At 31.4% G+C, this 16252-nt stretch overlaps 1 protein-coding gene across 2 annotated transcripts; it reads left to right on the top strand.

Annotated features, from left to right (window-relative positions):
- Nucleotides 1-887: 887 nt before the first annotated feature.
- LOC143234530 (oxidoreductase NAD-binding domain-containing protein 1-like) lies at nt 888-15948 on the top strand. 2 transcript variants are annotated; one of them, XM_076471948.1, is made up of 7 exons: nt 888-1164; nt 4276-4363; nt 4772-4878; nt 7051-7192; nt 9194-9439; nt 11026-11125; nt 11206-15948. In XM_076471948.1, the coding sequence occupies exons 1-7, from the start codon at nt 1085-1087 to the stop codon at nt 11385-11387; spliced, it is 945 nt and encodes a 314-aa protein (XP_076328063.1). In that variant the 5' UTR covers nt 888-1084; the 3' UTR covers nt 11388-15948. The 2 variants fall into 2 exon arrangements, with proteins under 2 accessions (XP_076328063.1, XP_076328064.1); XM_076471949.1 differs by having other exon boundaries at nt 11224-15948.
- The last annotated feature ends 304 nt before the right edge of the window (nt 15949-16252 follow it).

Below are 16252 nucleotides of genomic sequence, written 5' to 3' on the forward strand. Positions count from 1 at the left end.
AAGCCTAGTGTTCAAACCTATCTCAATTTAAATGTTTAAGCTTATCCACCACATTAGGCTTACCCACGTAACAACCAAAGAACACCAAAGGACGCATGAATATGATAGCATAAGAGAGTCTCTCAACAATACTTGAAACACCGTGGTGTTTTGTGTCCAACAATTTAATAAATATGGTATACACAATTTTGATATTCATTCTTTTCTGTTCTATTTTCCATTTTCTTGTAGTTTGTTATATATATTACGTCAATCACGTAGAAATTTAGTTGAATTAGATAAAGAGGGAGTTTGGGAAAACCAAGTTTCTTTGAAAGTTCTGAAATTGCGATAATCAGTGATGTCGAGAAACCCACTTGTTGAGAAATTTATATGCAAAAACGGCTCGTTTGGGTTGAGAAAATATTTTACATAGAAGAGCGAACAAATGAAATATAAATGAAATTGCGATAGTTTCTTTTGTCTGTTGAGAAGCGCAAAACACCAAAATCTAACTTGGAATTTTAACGTTATAAACCTTCAAACTTACCACTGAGTCAACAGAAGAGAGTTAATTGTTTCTAACCTTAGAGTTGATCATTGACGAATAACGTGCTACTCTTGTCTATTTAGCGTAGTATCGATTAAAATTTGGAACAAATAATGATATATTGAGACTTATTTTAAAGCCACCTAACTCTTGCACAAACATACAAGATAGTATACAACTTCTAAAAAATATTTATTTTACATTTTTGCTGTATGATCAGTCTATTTCAAAACTTACTAGTTTGTAAAAGAGCTAGTTTACTTTGAATATCGTGGCTAAAACAATGTTTATTTTAATTTCAGCGGATCGGTGCTCGTATGTTTCAAACTTTATGAGAGGGGGCGTTAAAGTCGTGTGTAAACTATTCACGATTTTTCATATAACCATGTTCTTATATCTACTGCGTCGCTCGAGTTATGGCCTTGGAATTTTGAGTCGTCTTTTTTTTTTCTTTCTTTCCTCCTTGACTGTCCCTAATTTAATATAGTAAGACGAAATACGATCCACCAGTTTAGTTAATGTAATTTATAATTTTGAACTCTATCACTCAGTATAATGCAAGCCAGAAGATTTACCCAGCTGACATTATTTTGTAAATCAAGTACGAAGTTTAGTAACACCTTGTATACAAAAATGTAAGTAAATTTAACTGAAAGTTAGAATTTTAACAAAAATTAAATTACTGTATTTTTATTGTGTATGGTAAATATTGATCATTCATGGGTGAAAACCAAAAACCCAGTATAACTTTTTAAATTTTAAAAAGTAAGTTTTGACTTATATAATAGATTTAATACTAATTGTTAGGGAAACTATAGCGTAAATGATAGTATTTTGAATTGTATTTTACTTGCCACAGTGAACCTATATCGCATTTGTAGAATACGTAATATTTCTTGCAAATTCTAATATTATTGGTTATAACCATATCATTATTTTATTCTACTAAAAATTATATCTAATGTCTTGTTACATTGACAACCTTAGATGATAATAGACAGGTGATCAGTTAATGTTAACCCATGAGACACGTTTCATAATAAGTGTTACTGAAAATTCTTGTCTGAGGTAGAGAGTTTGACTTGTCAAATAGGTTTAATTATGTAATGTTTGTATAAAATGAAGAGTTAAATGCAATTGGGATAAAATCCCTTGGTATAACTTCTAAATAAAGATTGATTTAATAAGTGTTTGTGAAAACAAGGAAAACTGTAGTACCTAATTAAAATTTATAATGTGAATAAATAGTAGGCATGTGAAATTTGTGATTAAATGACACCAACTGCGTGTTTTTAATGCTGTAATTTGAGAGAACGGGAAATGTTGACTTTTAATACATTTTACTTTAATATAACCCAGGCCAGTATTGTATTATTGTAAAGAGCTGTGACAATAGAATATTTAATTGAAGTTAAATTTTGAGAATAATAATTTATTAAAATGGACAAGGTACTTAATATTTTGAATAACTCTTTTCTTGGTCTAAAGTAGTAACAGTTTTAAAACCTCTAAACTTGATTTCCAGAGTTAATCTTAAACTTGATTTCATGAAAATGTATATCCGATTTTAGTATTTAGTATACATTTTATCAGCTTTGTTGAGTTATATCCTGAATAAGGAGCTGTAAATATTCTTAGAATTGTTCTTACTATAAATGTTTGTTGTAACTGTGGTAGTAAATAGAGGCTACATATATTCACAGCAGTGTATTTATGTACATATTTTTATCAAACATAACCTGTGGATAACAAGGGACTTGTTTACTCCTTCAAGTCTGTCCTTACCCACTCACCACCAGGAAAAGTATAAATTAAATCCACCCTATAATTTCAGGAAATCATTGGTTCCCTAAATAAATTTCTGTAAAATGATGGCTTCCACTATTGCTGACAGCAACTTCCTCCTTAAATCAATCTTTCATAATTGGATTCTTGTCTGTCTTTTATAAATCTTAAATTTGTTTCCTGTTATCCAATTTCTTCCAGAATATAGCACAAAGAAATGAATGAATCTTATTCAATCCTGAATGACCTTGTAAGTTAAAACAAGATCATCTCAAAACATTCCTATCTCAAGTAAAAATAAATTAACAGATCTTAACCTACCCATTAAAATACTCCTGTGTTGTTAAGAGAAAGTATAAATATTCACAGCAATGTTTTTATTACAGCATGTTATTTAGATTGGTGAATTCTTTTGAATTATCAAGTAAAAACAGTATGAACTTTGGTTCATGAAATGATAACAAATCAGTTTATTTCTTATCATTTGCTACAGGCTACTTTCATTTGTACTAGTAGACCCAAATTCACAAACAATGTTTCAACAAAAATTCCAAGCTAGTTAAACTTAACTTGCTTCACAGTGAAACAGTGGAATGTCTGCAGACATACAATGCTAGAATCTGGGATTCAATACCCATGGTGGTCAGAGCACAGATAGCCCATTGCGTACCTTTTTGCTTAATTACAAATAACAACTACTATACCTAACTCACAAGTAAACTTACAGAATTCCCTTACTAATCATTCAAGTAAGTGAATAGATGAAATAGATAACCTCAATACTGAACTGAGGACAACTTTTCTGATACTAAACCCTCACTGAATCCTCATTAACTTCATTAAACGCCTATTTATATGACAGTTAGTTGACAACCTGGACCAATAATAGTAATGCTTAGTGCATAGGGAAGGACTGTATTATGTATTGCTCATCATTGTCTCAAATCTTTCTTATAACAATGTAAGATACTAGTATAAACATGTGACTTAGGTTTTGAAGTTTCCAAAAGTTATTAAGACCTCCATTTTAACAACATTAGTAAAGTAGGGAACCAGCGAGCAGCATAACAGCCCATTTCTGCTGATTGTTCAGAATTTGACTTTGGAATGGTGTTTTAGTAATTTTAACACCGATGTCCATCAAGACAACACATCACACTAGGCTAACACGCGATGTCCATCGAGACAAGTCATCACACTGGGCTGGAATTCATTTAAAAAATGAAAGAGATGATACAAGTAATTAAAAAAAAGAAAAGTTGATGGCACAAAAAATAAAGAAGCTGTTTCAGTGTTACGAGAACTGGACATTGCAAGACTTTATCACACTATCCAGTTTAAATGTTTTTATTCAAACATAACTCAAGAGAACTGACAGTAATTAAACATTTAGTTGTAGATAAGTTATTCTTGGAAACATTTAGCTACTTACTTTGGTATTTTGTAAGGTGTATTCATCCTGACCTTATTTCTGTACTTTTTGGTATTGCCATATCTTTCTAATTGCTACATTGTCATGATTAAAAGCTCTTTCTAGAAGGTAACAAAGTTATAATATTGAAAGTATATTTTACAACATTTAGTGCACTACTTAGCAAAGAGGAGTTCACAACAGTGTGTGTAGTTTATATGAAGAAAAGACATACACAATGACAAGTTTGGTTTTAGTGAATTCTGATTTTGGCAGTATTTTCAGATAAAGCGAGTGATATTTTTTCAAAGTAAAATCAACTTACTTGGAAGAAAGTTGTAATTGTCATCAGCATTTTACATTTCTTGTCCATTATTTTTAAAGTTTAATTTGGTTATTTTATGTTTAGTAGTAACACAGATGTGTGTGCTACAATGCTTTACTGCATAGGAGTAACCTGACTGGTTGATAATGCATCAGTTTTGGAAAACAGTTGTGCATGCATACTTAGATTAAGAGTTTTAGATTTTTTTCTTTTTTCTTTTTTTAGTTGCTGTAGACACATCTTTAGAAGTTTAGTAACTTCTAAGAAAAGGGTAGAACACTTGACTTTAACTGCCAAACAGTTCCGACAAATGGTGAGATGAGTTTCTCTGTGTTAATGGGTATTGGTTACTTTCACATTAATTTAAAGCAGGAATCAAGTACATGTTTAAATATAAAATGTTTAAATTTTATTTATAATTAAAGAAGTTTTTTTTAGGCACAATGGCAAAACTTGTTAAAATTTCTGTGACAACTTTTATAGTGATAAAAGGTAACTGAAAATTTCAGACCAGTAGGTATTCAGGGTTATACCTGTTTGGTGAAAGGTGACCTGAGAATTTCACAGACTAGTAGGTGTTCAGGGATATAGCACAAGTGTATTTATAATTTATATGTGCTGGTTTTGTTTATCATCTTTTAAAATTTTTCCATGTATTGAACTTTTCATAAAGTTGTATTTTTTATTTTATGTCAGTATCCCACCAGTTTTTATCTTACAGAGAATATTTAAAGCATCAGTGCAGAAAATTGAAAATTCGTCACCATCCGTGAGAAAGATTTTAGTGAGAATAGAAGAACCAGGATTTGAATACAAAGCAGGACAATGGTTTGTAGATTTCTTGCAAAAATAGTGAAGTTAAAGTAGTGGCTTGTGGGCTTGCAAAAATGGAAGATGGTGGTTTACAGAAATGTGACCATAAAGGAAGTCGTAGGTGTTTAGACTTTTAACATTTGAATCTAAAGTATGTAAATGGAGAATATTTTCAAACATTTCAGTGTAAGATTTTAAAAAAAGATAAGAAAAGAGTAATTTGAGGGAGGGATGTTGAATGTGACAAAAGATACAAAGTTAAACTTTCCAAAAATATGAACAGTTGCATACACCCAAACTAAATATCTCTTTTCCTAAGCCTCTTTGAACAAAAGCTTCAAGAAATTTCAAAGTAATAGTATCCATTTCACACGAAAACAATTTTTATAAGTAATATTTTCAAATACTAGATCTCTCATATACTGTATTTATATTTCTTAACATTTAAAACTCTTTCTCCAATCTTGTTTTCTCATTCCATTAGTGGTGATCTGTTTCTGAAATATTTAAAAATCTTTACATTCTAGTTCATCATAGAATAAAGTTAAAATTGTCTATTCTTAACTGAGATTTTTGAAATGAATATTTCTAGCATTTTGTTCTTTGTGCTTTTCAGCAGGTCACCACCAGAGGGGTGGAGAAAGTCTGCTGTATCTAAGTAAAATATCTCTTAAAGTTTTTACAAGATTACAATAACCATTTTTTTATTATTACTTTAAAACCAAAATTATTAAACCCATAAATCTGTTTCAAGCTTTTGTACACACTACGATACTGTATGTCCTTCTGGATAATTAGTCTTTCTCTATACTTTAATATTAAGAAACCTTTAAACTATTTTTTCCTAAGTATCTTTCCAAATTGTGTGTAAAAAAATAAAAATGGACAACAAAGGTACCAAGACAAACCTCCATCTGCCATTTTCTTCCAGCAAAATGTGTCCAATCAGTACCATGTTTCTTTATTTTATTTTATTTTTATCATCAAACCAATTTCCTGGACTGCATCCAATTTTACCATCAATTTCACAAAAATCAAACTAATTACATCTAAAACTTACTTTATTGGAAGCCTACTAGAAGTCAAGATACATAACTTGTCTACTTAGGAAAAGAGAAACCTTGACCGTGTTAAATAAACAATAGGTTAAAATAAGAAATCCATTTTTAAAATGGTCAGAAATACATTGAAGTTAAGAATATATTACCTATTACATTTTATTAATTAAGTGTAAAATATTTTTTTACTTATTTGTGGAAAAAAAAAGTAAAAATTTGACAGTAAACTGTTAAGGTGTGGTAAAAGTTAACTTGTATTTCTTCTGTGGATTTTATTGCTATTTATGTCCAAGAATAAATGACAAATTATGTTCCAACATTTTATATAGCTATTAGATCTAGTAAATTGTTTTCTTAGGCCTTTTAATTTTACAATGTACTGTTATATTTAAAGGAAGCTGGATGCAATGTTTGGTTCAAGCTCTAAGCTAATTAATAATTGTTGTCACATTAAGATTTGAAGTTTCTGTAAACTATCTATAAACAAGATGGTGACACATTTTTCTAACCCTAAGATTGTGTTAGAAGTTGTAGTGCTGTACCTGGTAGCACTGGAAGTGTTATCTAAACAAGCTCTGTAGAGCTTTGAGAAAACTTGAACTTTATATTGATTTCCACTGCTGTTTTTGGTTAAGTTTTGAAAAAGAAAAATCAACATTAATAAACAACTAAAGTGACTTGAAATATTAGTTTTGTGTACACCACACGTTTCATAGTAGGCCAAAACTTAAATATTAAAAGCTTGCATTCATTATTAATACGAACTTGTTATAAGACACTGATTGCATGGCAGCCAGATTAGTTTTGGTGTATGAAAATCACAACTGATGCATTTCATATAGTAATTAGTTTTTTAAAAAAATGAGCAATTTGGAAATAAAACATATTTGTTATCAAATAAGATACTTTTGAAGGTTTTGTTTACGGTTAATTCAATCTTTCAAAAGTACGTGCTGTAGATATTACGTTCACCGAGGAATTGTTACCACTAACAAATTGGATTTTAAATATTAATATTGAAAACAAACTTCAGTACATGAAATTTAAAATAAAGTAATTTTTATTTTTGTTTACTTATTTGCTAGTTTTAGTGTGTGTGAAACTAATGAGTGGTTCTAAAATGTTGAAGGGTGGATTTCTTCATACCTGGAATAGAACAGGTGGCAGGATACAGTATGACATCAGCTCCCTCTATGGTTCAAGAAGCTGGTTTAATGGAGTTAGCCATACGGTATAGTGACTACCCTCCGACTCGCTGGATACACAAGGAGGTATGTACCAAAGGATGTATCAAAGTAGTTATTCTACAAGCACACAGTTTTTATATGAAATCCTCAAATGAAAGAATTTTCTCTTGATTCACAGATCCCAATTGAAGTAAAAACAGTAAAAAGGAAATCAGATCTAGTCTGTGAAGTACAACTTTTTAGCATGTAACATCATCCTGTAATTCAATCAATGATACATTTATGTATACAAATAGTAAACTAGTTTGTAATTGTTGAATCATTTCTAGAAATGTTTCTATGTACAGCTGGTCCAAAATTATTAGTTAACTAGATCAGGAAATACAACCATACAGTTTTTAATATCGTGTAGCCCAACTCAATTGGTTTGTTGTAACATTTCATAAAACTTCTATATACATATAAATTGTTATTGTAAAATGTTTTCAGGTATAGCACATCTAATTCGTTTTAAAGAATTGTTCTAAGTGGACATTTGAAGTTTTCCAGCTGTGTATTATCGTAGATGACCGGTTACTGTTATTGATACAAAATTCTCAGACTTCTACTAGGATAAAACACAAGTCAAACTGTTGTTTACCACTACTTGTGTGTGTGTGTGTAATAAGAAATCCAAAGTAATTTAAAACTGTTGTTTACAACTACTCGCGTGGGTGTGTGTGTAATAAGAAATTCATAATAATTTGAAACTTGTTTACAACTACTCGCGTGTGTGTGTGTGTGTGTGTAATAAGAAATCTAAAGTAATTTATAAACTTGTCGTAAGTACAGAAACAGCAGTTATAGTCTTGGTAACAACAGAATTTGTTAATTTTGTGATACTGTCTGGTAAGTTTTTCCAACAAGCATCAGACAGGCCAATCTCCATATAACAGGAGCTTTGATCAAGAAGTAAGGGAAGTGTTCTGTAATAGATAACCTAACTCTGTTTCTTTTGGGTGTAAAATAGACTTTGGTCACATGTATAAAAATACCAAAATCTATTGTTACAGATAAACAGAGTACAGTTGTGTAGACATAATGACAGTTGGTTTTGCTAGGGTGTATTTATTTCCACAGCTTTCTCTCCAGTAGATATCTTTGAAGAACTAAAATACATTGTTCACAAAATGTTTTTTTTTTTTTTACTTGCTGATCTCACTGAATAAATGTACCTAAATTCAGCAGGTAAACTCATTTTCTTTGTCCAGTTGACTGTATCATTCAGATATTGTTAAACTTGACCAGTAAAGGATATTACAGTGTTAATCCTTTCAGCTTGAATGCTCCATATTATTGTGACATCCCGTTTGTAGAAAAGATGTTATCTACTTTAGAGAACAAAGCATCCATGACAAATCACCATCAACGTTTTGTACCATGTGTTGCCAGTATTATAGCAAGGAAACCAAATTACTAAAAAATTTGAAAAATGTATACTACCAAAACAGGTATAAAATATGACTGCATAACCCAATCTCATTTTAAGATCTGCTTTCTTTATTGGTAATTAATAGGTACTCTTTAAAAAGTTAGCTTAACTTTTTACATTAGTATATTACTTACTACTGTGCAGAAAGAATACATGTTACTATAGACTGTGTTTAGGATTAGAAGAAATTTTGTGGCAGAAAGATTTATGTCTTAACTTTGTAGATTAGTTTGGTTTTTGGCCAGTTTTGAGTATGATTTATCATATGTTATTTTTCACTATTTTGAAACATTTTTATTAGTGTTAAGAAAACATTTTGTTTTAACAAAATTCTACATGGTGAGTTTTTGGTCTGTCTGCAGGGGTTGAACCTCATATTTAAACATTATAAGCCCTGAAGCTTACTGCTGAACCACTGTATTGCAAAGGGAACAGATATCTTGAATAGTACTTAAAATGATTTAATTTTTTTTTTAAAAAAGGCAACTTGTAATAACAAATAACATCTCAAAAACACTAGCTGTATTATCTAATTTCAAAATTTGAAATAAAATAGATTTGTTACTAAAATGTAAAACATGTAGTGCGCTCTCCTAAAATTACGTCTCTTTCAGTGTGAGCCAGGAAAGGAGATATCGGTGAGAGTTGGTGGTGATTTCTTTTATGATCCACAACCAGACAATATTGAAGCAAAATGTGACATTTTACTCATTGGAGGAGGTGTCGGGATTAATCCAGTAGCCTCCATTACTCAACATTATTGTTACCTGAAGAGTGAAAGCTCAACTGATCCAGTTATTCAACCAGGAAAGCTGAAACTATTTTACAGTGCTCGTACTGAAAAGGAGCTTATATACAGGGTAAAGATGTGGCTTTCCTTAGTCGTCTATAATATTTAGAAGATGGCTTTCCTTAGTCGTCTATAATATTTAGAAGAATTATTTCCTAATCTTTCTTTAGTTGGAAGGTGTCTTGTAGTGTAATGATAAAATTGGTGTTTAAAATAGCAGCTACAATACATGTTTTTTTGATATTAAATTACAGGCTGATTTTGTACACTTGAATTTTTGTATTTGTTAAGTGGAGATGCTACTGAGTTGTGTTCAGTTAGTAGTAGGTTACTGGTAGTCACTACCCACTGAGTTTTATATATTATTAACAGATTACAAATCTTTTAATTACGAATTGTAAGAGAACCTTTGACTATTTTTATCGTATTGAATTAAAAGATTTGAACTTTTAGGTCAATTATAGTCATGTAAATGTTACACACAGGATGGTTTCAATAATTGATGTCTAGTATCATGTCTCCCAAACTCTAACAGTTAAGACACATCTGTAACTACTAAATAAATTTAATACTTTAAACAAAGTGAGAATGAAAGCACACACACACTTGAGAAGCAAGCAGTAGTTAATACAACAAAGTTAGCTATTGTATTTTCACTGGTCATCATACTAAAAATTTGGAGAAAGTTTATTTTAGTTATCTTTATATGGCTATAGAAAATAAATTTTTTAAATACTGATTAGTTAGTAGGAAATATCTGAAATGGCTGGTTTTAGTTGGTTTATATGTTTGAGTGACTGAAGGAAAAGGTGTAACATGTTTAGGGTACACTGTTATGTTGTAGTGAAAAGTTTAGAAATCACAGTTTGTTCCTGTATAGTACGTGTTATTTCTTAATTGCTTAGTACAGAAAATGACCATTATTCCCTTCAAACTTTGCTTTTGTGACCTGGATGATGAAATTTAGCAATTAACCTATTTTCTATATAAAAAATGGACAAATTTGCACATTTTCATTTACATAAGGTCTGAATAAAACAACATATGAATCAAGATTTACATGTATTTATACTAAAGTTACACAAAAAATGTTTAGAAGTGAGTAGTTTTTCAAGATTTGCAACTGTAATGTAAATCACTTTCACGTATCAGCCCCCAAATATAGTCTCCCATCATGTTTTCATTACATGTTCCCAGTTTACGAAAGTAAATTTTCAAGAGAAAAATAGGTCTTTTCCATTTACTTTAGGCATAAGCAATTGAGAAATAACACTTTCTGTCCAGAAAACAAGAAAAAGTATAAATTTTGTTACATAGTATATATGCAAAAATGGCTCATTTGGGTTGAGAAAATATTTTACATAGAAGAGTGAATGTTTTGATCTTCTTTGGTCATCGTCAGGTCAAAACATTGTTCGCTCTTCTACGTAAAATATTTTCTCAACCCAAATGAGCCATTTTTGCATATATATTTCTTTTACAGTTGGGTTTTCTCGACATCACTGATTTGTTACATAGTGTTATTTGATGTATGGTAAAATAATTAAACAGCAGTTTTGTTGCACAAACATTTTCAGACTTTTGCATAAGTGCTATTTATCACTTGTTAATAATTGCTTAAAGAGTTAAATCAATGCATTATTATTATTTTTGTAGGACCTCTTTAGACATCTGCAGTCTACCCATTCCACCATCAGCTGCTACTTTTTTGTGACAAGAGAAAGAGATAAGTCCCACATATCACCTGACACAAAAGGTTAATTTTTCTTTTGTTTTATAATCTAACACTATTTAAGCAACTTTCATTAGAGTTCATGTGATTAGTTATGCATTCAGGTTTCTGTTTTGTTTCAGGTGGTCGAATAACTAAAACCCATTTAAAGTCGGCACTTGAGGACTTGTCTTCCAATGTTGTATGTTATGTGTGTGGTCCATCACCGATGATAGATGACATAGCTCTTCAACTGGAGGAATTGGGCATAAAAAAGAACAGGATTAAATATGAGAAATGGTGGTAACACTTTAAACATGAATAGTCTGGTAATCAGCATTGGTTCTTCAAAGTGGTAAAGTTTGAAACATGAATAGTCAGATCAGTTGTAGCTGTTTGACTTGAATTATGGTATTAGCTAATTTGTGTTTAGACTTCACAAAGGTGGATCTACATTTTCATTTTGCTCACCATGAGTATTGAATCCTGGTTTTTATTGTGTGAGACCTGAAGCTTTCCATTTAAGAATAAAAGTAAAATTTTTTTGAGAGGTTACAAGATTTAAATGTAACAAAAGTCAACTATCATTATTAAATATAATATTAGTGTCAACATACCTTACAGTCATTGTGAGAGATCTCTATATGCTGGATGGGTGAAATGAAGAAAGTGTCATTGGCTACTATTCAGTTCTTACATTATAGGGCTGACCAACAACACATGTATAATAAATAAACTTAGTATTCTAAAAATTGTAACTACAAAGCACATTCACACCAACAGTATGTTTAATACTTTTCACTATGATATAGGCCTAACTTGTGTTCAGGGTTACTGGTGAAAAGTGGAATTCTCCAGTAGTTGTATAACTTAACACACATTGATTAAAGTACAGATTGAACTGGACCTTTCTTAAATTTTGAGATTAAATAATTTTTCAAATATTAAGTATACTTATTAGATGTTATTAGCAGTGGTTGATGTTTTTAGTGAATTAAGAATTCTAATGTATCAAGGTATTGGAATTTGAATGTAAAAAGATTTTATTACTGTATTTTGAAAGACAATTTTACATATTAGGTTTAGATCTTATGCTTTAACTATTCACTGAGAATAACAACCTTTATGCCCACATAGTATCTTGAGCATATCTTACTTTCTTTTAAGTAATAAGGTATATTGATAGTTGCACCTATATTAATTACCATAAATGATATTTTTTAGAACTGCCTACCATTATTTCTTACCATGGTTGCATCTAACCAATCTATGTATCTGCAAACTTCACTCATTTGTTTATTAGTATTACTATCTACCAACTTTAGTGTTGTAAATGTTTAATGGTTGAATAGTACAAGGTTGCTTATTTGTATTCATTGCTTTTCAGTAAGAAGCTATACCTTTGTTTTGTAGCCCCCATAACTTCTGTTGAGCTAATCACTGGTTGTGTTGTGGGTAAGTTCTGGTTCTCTTATAACCAGCTTTCATGTTTCACCATGTTCGCTGCTGGTACAGCAGTAAGTCTGTGGATTTAGAATGCTAAAATTGGGGGTTCAATTCTTCTCGGTGGATTTGGCCGTTAGCCTCATGGGGCTTTGCTATTAGAAAACACCTTTCAACAAAACATGTACAGTTTGTTATATCTTATTTAAAAATTCAAATCTTTTACCACCTTATCTACAATTATAAGTATCCATGAATACAGCAAGTTACAGACATGGGGTGTAGAAATAATACATCTTTATTTCTATAATACAGTACACTCAGAGCTTCCCTTCATACTGTGGTAGAGCTACACATCTCAGAGTTGGCAACCTGGCTTTCAGTCCACTAACACAGCAGGTTCTCTTTGTTTTGTTTATTAGTTCAAACTAGGGCACACAAGTTTTATGTAATTACAAATCGTGGTTGACTTGTAAGTTAATCTTGTAAAGTTCTACTTGGCACAGTAGAAAATGACTTCTTAAATCTGGAGGCTACAAACACTTAAAGAAAAATGATACCATACTGTATCATACATACTTCAGTCCATACTAATTTGCACAAGTATCTGTATCATCTCTTGAAGGCAATATGAACTCATGGTAAAAGGGTGTGATACAGAAACAAGGCAGGCCTTAGGGTGGGTTCTTACCGCTGGTTTACAAAGATGTTGCTAATCACAAGAATTTGTACTCTATGGTTTAGGACAAAGCACATTCGAAGGGTAACATGTAAGTACCACTATAGAGCAGGCCCCATGGTGGTACTAACTTCCATCTTGGGGTGTATCAAAACTTGCAACACTGCAAGTAAAGTTTACAGGCACTGACACCTTCCTTACCACACGCATTGCTCCCTTGAAGTAACTCTAACATGGTATGGGTTTTAAAACTTTTTAAATGTGTAAAGGCCTGGAGGAAACACAACAATAGTATTTTGTGACTTTCCTAGTTATCATAGCAGGGAAGTGGTTTTACTTTGTGTAATTATTTTATAAAGGGAGTGTATGATGTAATGAGGTGCAGCCATTTATAATATTGTGAGTAAAATGTGTTTTTATAATCCTAGTAATTACTGCAGTGCCAATTATTTGCACTTCAACAAACTCCATAAAGTGATGAATAAATCTGAAAAACCCTACCATAATTATTAGTAACAAATTCTTAAACAGACTTAAAAATTACTTCAATGCCACCAGATGCCAAGTAATCTTTTAAACTGATTATTACTAGTATTACTAAGTAATAATACTTAGTATTAAACTTTTTACCCTTTTAAGAAAATGGTATACATAATATTGTTTTAACTAGTGGTCCACCATCGGCAGGTGGTTAAGGCACTTAGCTCACAACCTGACGAATGATGAAGAAGCAGAATTTTGTTGCATGATGCAAACATGTTAAAACTATCAGCGAGTTTTGGAACTGTTGCATGTTTTCATATTTTACTGTTTTAAAGCAAAGTTATTACAGGATCTTTGGTAAATGTTTGTTTTAAGTCTGATTTATATATTATGAATAGTAGTAAACAGGTTTGGGGGTTGAGTTGGGTTTTATTTAAAATTGTATAATAATTTTATTTTGTCATAAAATGTTTTAAATAGATTACTATTTGTGGATTAAGATCACACGAGAGGAACCATCCTTACAAGATATTAAAATCTTGTTAACTGGTTCAATATCGTGTAGTATATATAGACATACTAAACTGGACAACAGCAAGGTTGTCTTGAATCTAGATACGATTTTCTTTTACCATCCACGTTTATTGTAAAGTTGAATCTATATGAAAAATTGTTTGTTAGTTTAGTTCGTTTTACTGGTCTTTTAAGAAAACTCAATAAGACAACTTGCCCCTGTTCTATTCTAATTGAACAACTACCCAGTGTATTCTGTAAAAGTGATTTAGATAAAAGGTTACACTATATATATAGTTATAATTTAATTAGTTGTTCGAATTTGAGTTTAGTTACTGATTGCAGTTTTCTCTGCTTACGTTTACCTATTTAAAGTTTTTCAGCCGTCGACTCTTATTTTAAACAATACTGGTCGTGAAAGGGATGTTACCCCTACCTTAGAATCATTTTATTCTAATTTAATGGTCGTATCAGATACTGATATCTCCTACTTAGGTAAAGGATTATGTAGTATGAATACTTCACGTTGGAAGAATTCACACGCCACCGATCTTAACGATGACCTATTTTCTTTTTATCACCAGAATTAAAGTCCATCTGTAAAATGATTCTTCTAGGTTTCATTAATGGGAAGGTACTTTATTACATCGTAGTAGAGGAAGGTGGAAAGTGATGTTGTGGACATTACGTTACATGTAAGTCTAACATAATAGAAGTTTTGAGTATGGAAGAGAGGTTGTGGCTAAAAACCTTTCCCCATATTGCTATAATTACTTTTATCTAGCTCACTTTCACAGTTCTGGTCAAACAAAGTCCTACCACTTTCTCAGGATGTTGGGGTTATGAAATTCTAATTGTTTATAGGGTACCACCAGCTCATGCCATGTAGTTTTAATCAGGTGGTTGTTGGGTATTATACTTTAGTAACTCTCCTGGTCTTTGTTTTATATATATACCAATTTTAATGTAGTACAAGAGGGCCTAAGTCACAGCCCTTAACATCTTTTAATCCAGTTGTGTATATACAACACCCAGCGTGGTTGAACTGATGACGAATCAACAGTGTTTACAAACCTTTGAAGAATGTTTTATTGTTAATTGGAATGAACAGATTTTTTGACGCACCAATCACTGGCAGCTATTGGTGAGAGATTAGAACCACCTCTACCACCTAAACCCATCGAGCTGGAAGCTTCTTAGGCAGGTGATGACTTGATCAGTTAGGGCTGTCACAGTTACTTGCTTGAGGAGCGGTGGTTCAGACAAACTGGTGACTACGCATGGTGCGACCAACTCAGCAATTCCTTCTCAATAGCATTCCAAAGTTGAACATAACCATACAGTCCGGTAAAAGATGAGGTTATGAAGTTGGAGAATGGGTTAAGAACAGGTTAACGTGAAATTATTCTAAATTATAGCTGTGTTTGAATGGGACGTGTTGCACCAGCTTAAAATACGACGTTGTGCTTAGTTCTAACATGCAGATAGTTTAAGGCTAAGTTCTACAGTAGACTAAATTCATCCGGTCCTCTGTTTAAAAGATGAACACGTAACGTGAAGCACAAATTTCATTAAGGGTAGAAGGACCAATAACCACCTCCAGTAAAAATAAGAATTCTTGTGGATGAACGGGTTCAGATGTTATTAATTTTACGAAATTACGATCAATAAATCTTATGTAAGAAATTGTGAAGAGGAAGTATGAACATTATTTACTGACTTGAAAGTTAATAAAAGTGTTCTTAGTCTGTTGAGGCTGCAGGTATTGTTCTTGCTTGGTGCAGGAGACGTGTGTACAGACATTTGTTGTTAAAAGCATGCCTAAGGGTTGTTAAATGTAAATTAAAATCACATATTTTAAAGGATATTGTTATAGTTTTCCTAGAGTGTAAATATTTGGTTTTTAGACATTTTTAAAAAATTCAGAGTCAGAAAATAAAACGTAGAAGTTTACAAACCTTAACAAAATCAAAAACCGTAAGGTGATGAACATAATCATAGGAGAATTTATGGAAAGAAACGCTATTGCTTCGTTTCAAATTTAATCGGAAGTA

This window comes from Tachypleus tridentatus, chromosome 12 (genome assembly GCF_004210375.1).
Source record: "Tachypleus tridentatus isolate NWPU-2018 chromosome 12, ASM421037v1, whole genome shotgun sequence".
Lineage (NCBI taxonomy): Eukaryota > Metazoa > Arthropoda > Merostomata > Xiphosura > Limulidae > Tachypleus > Tachypleus tridentatus.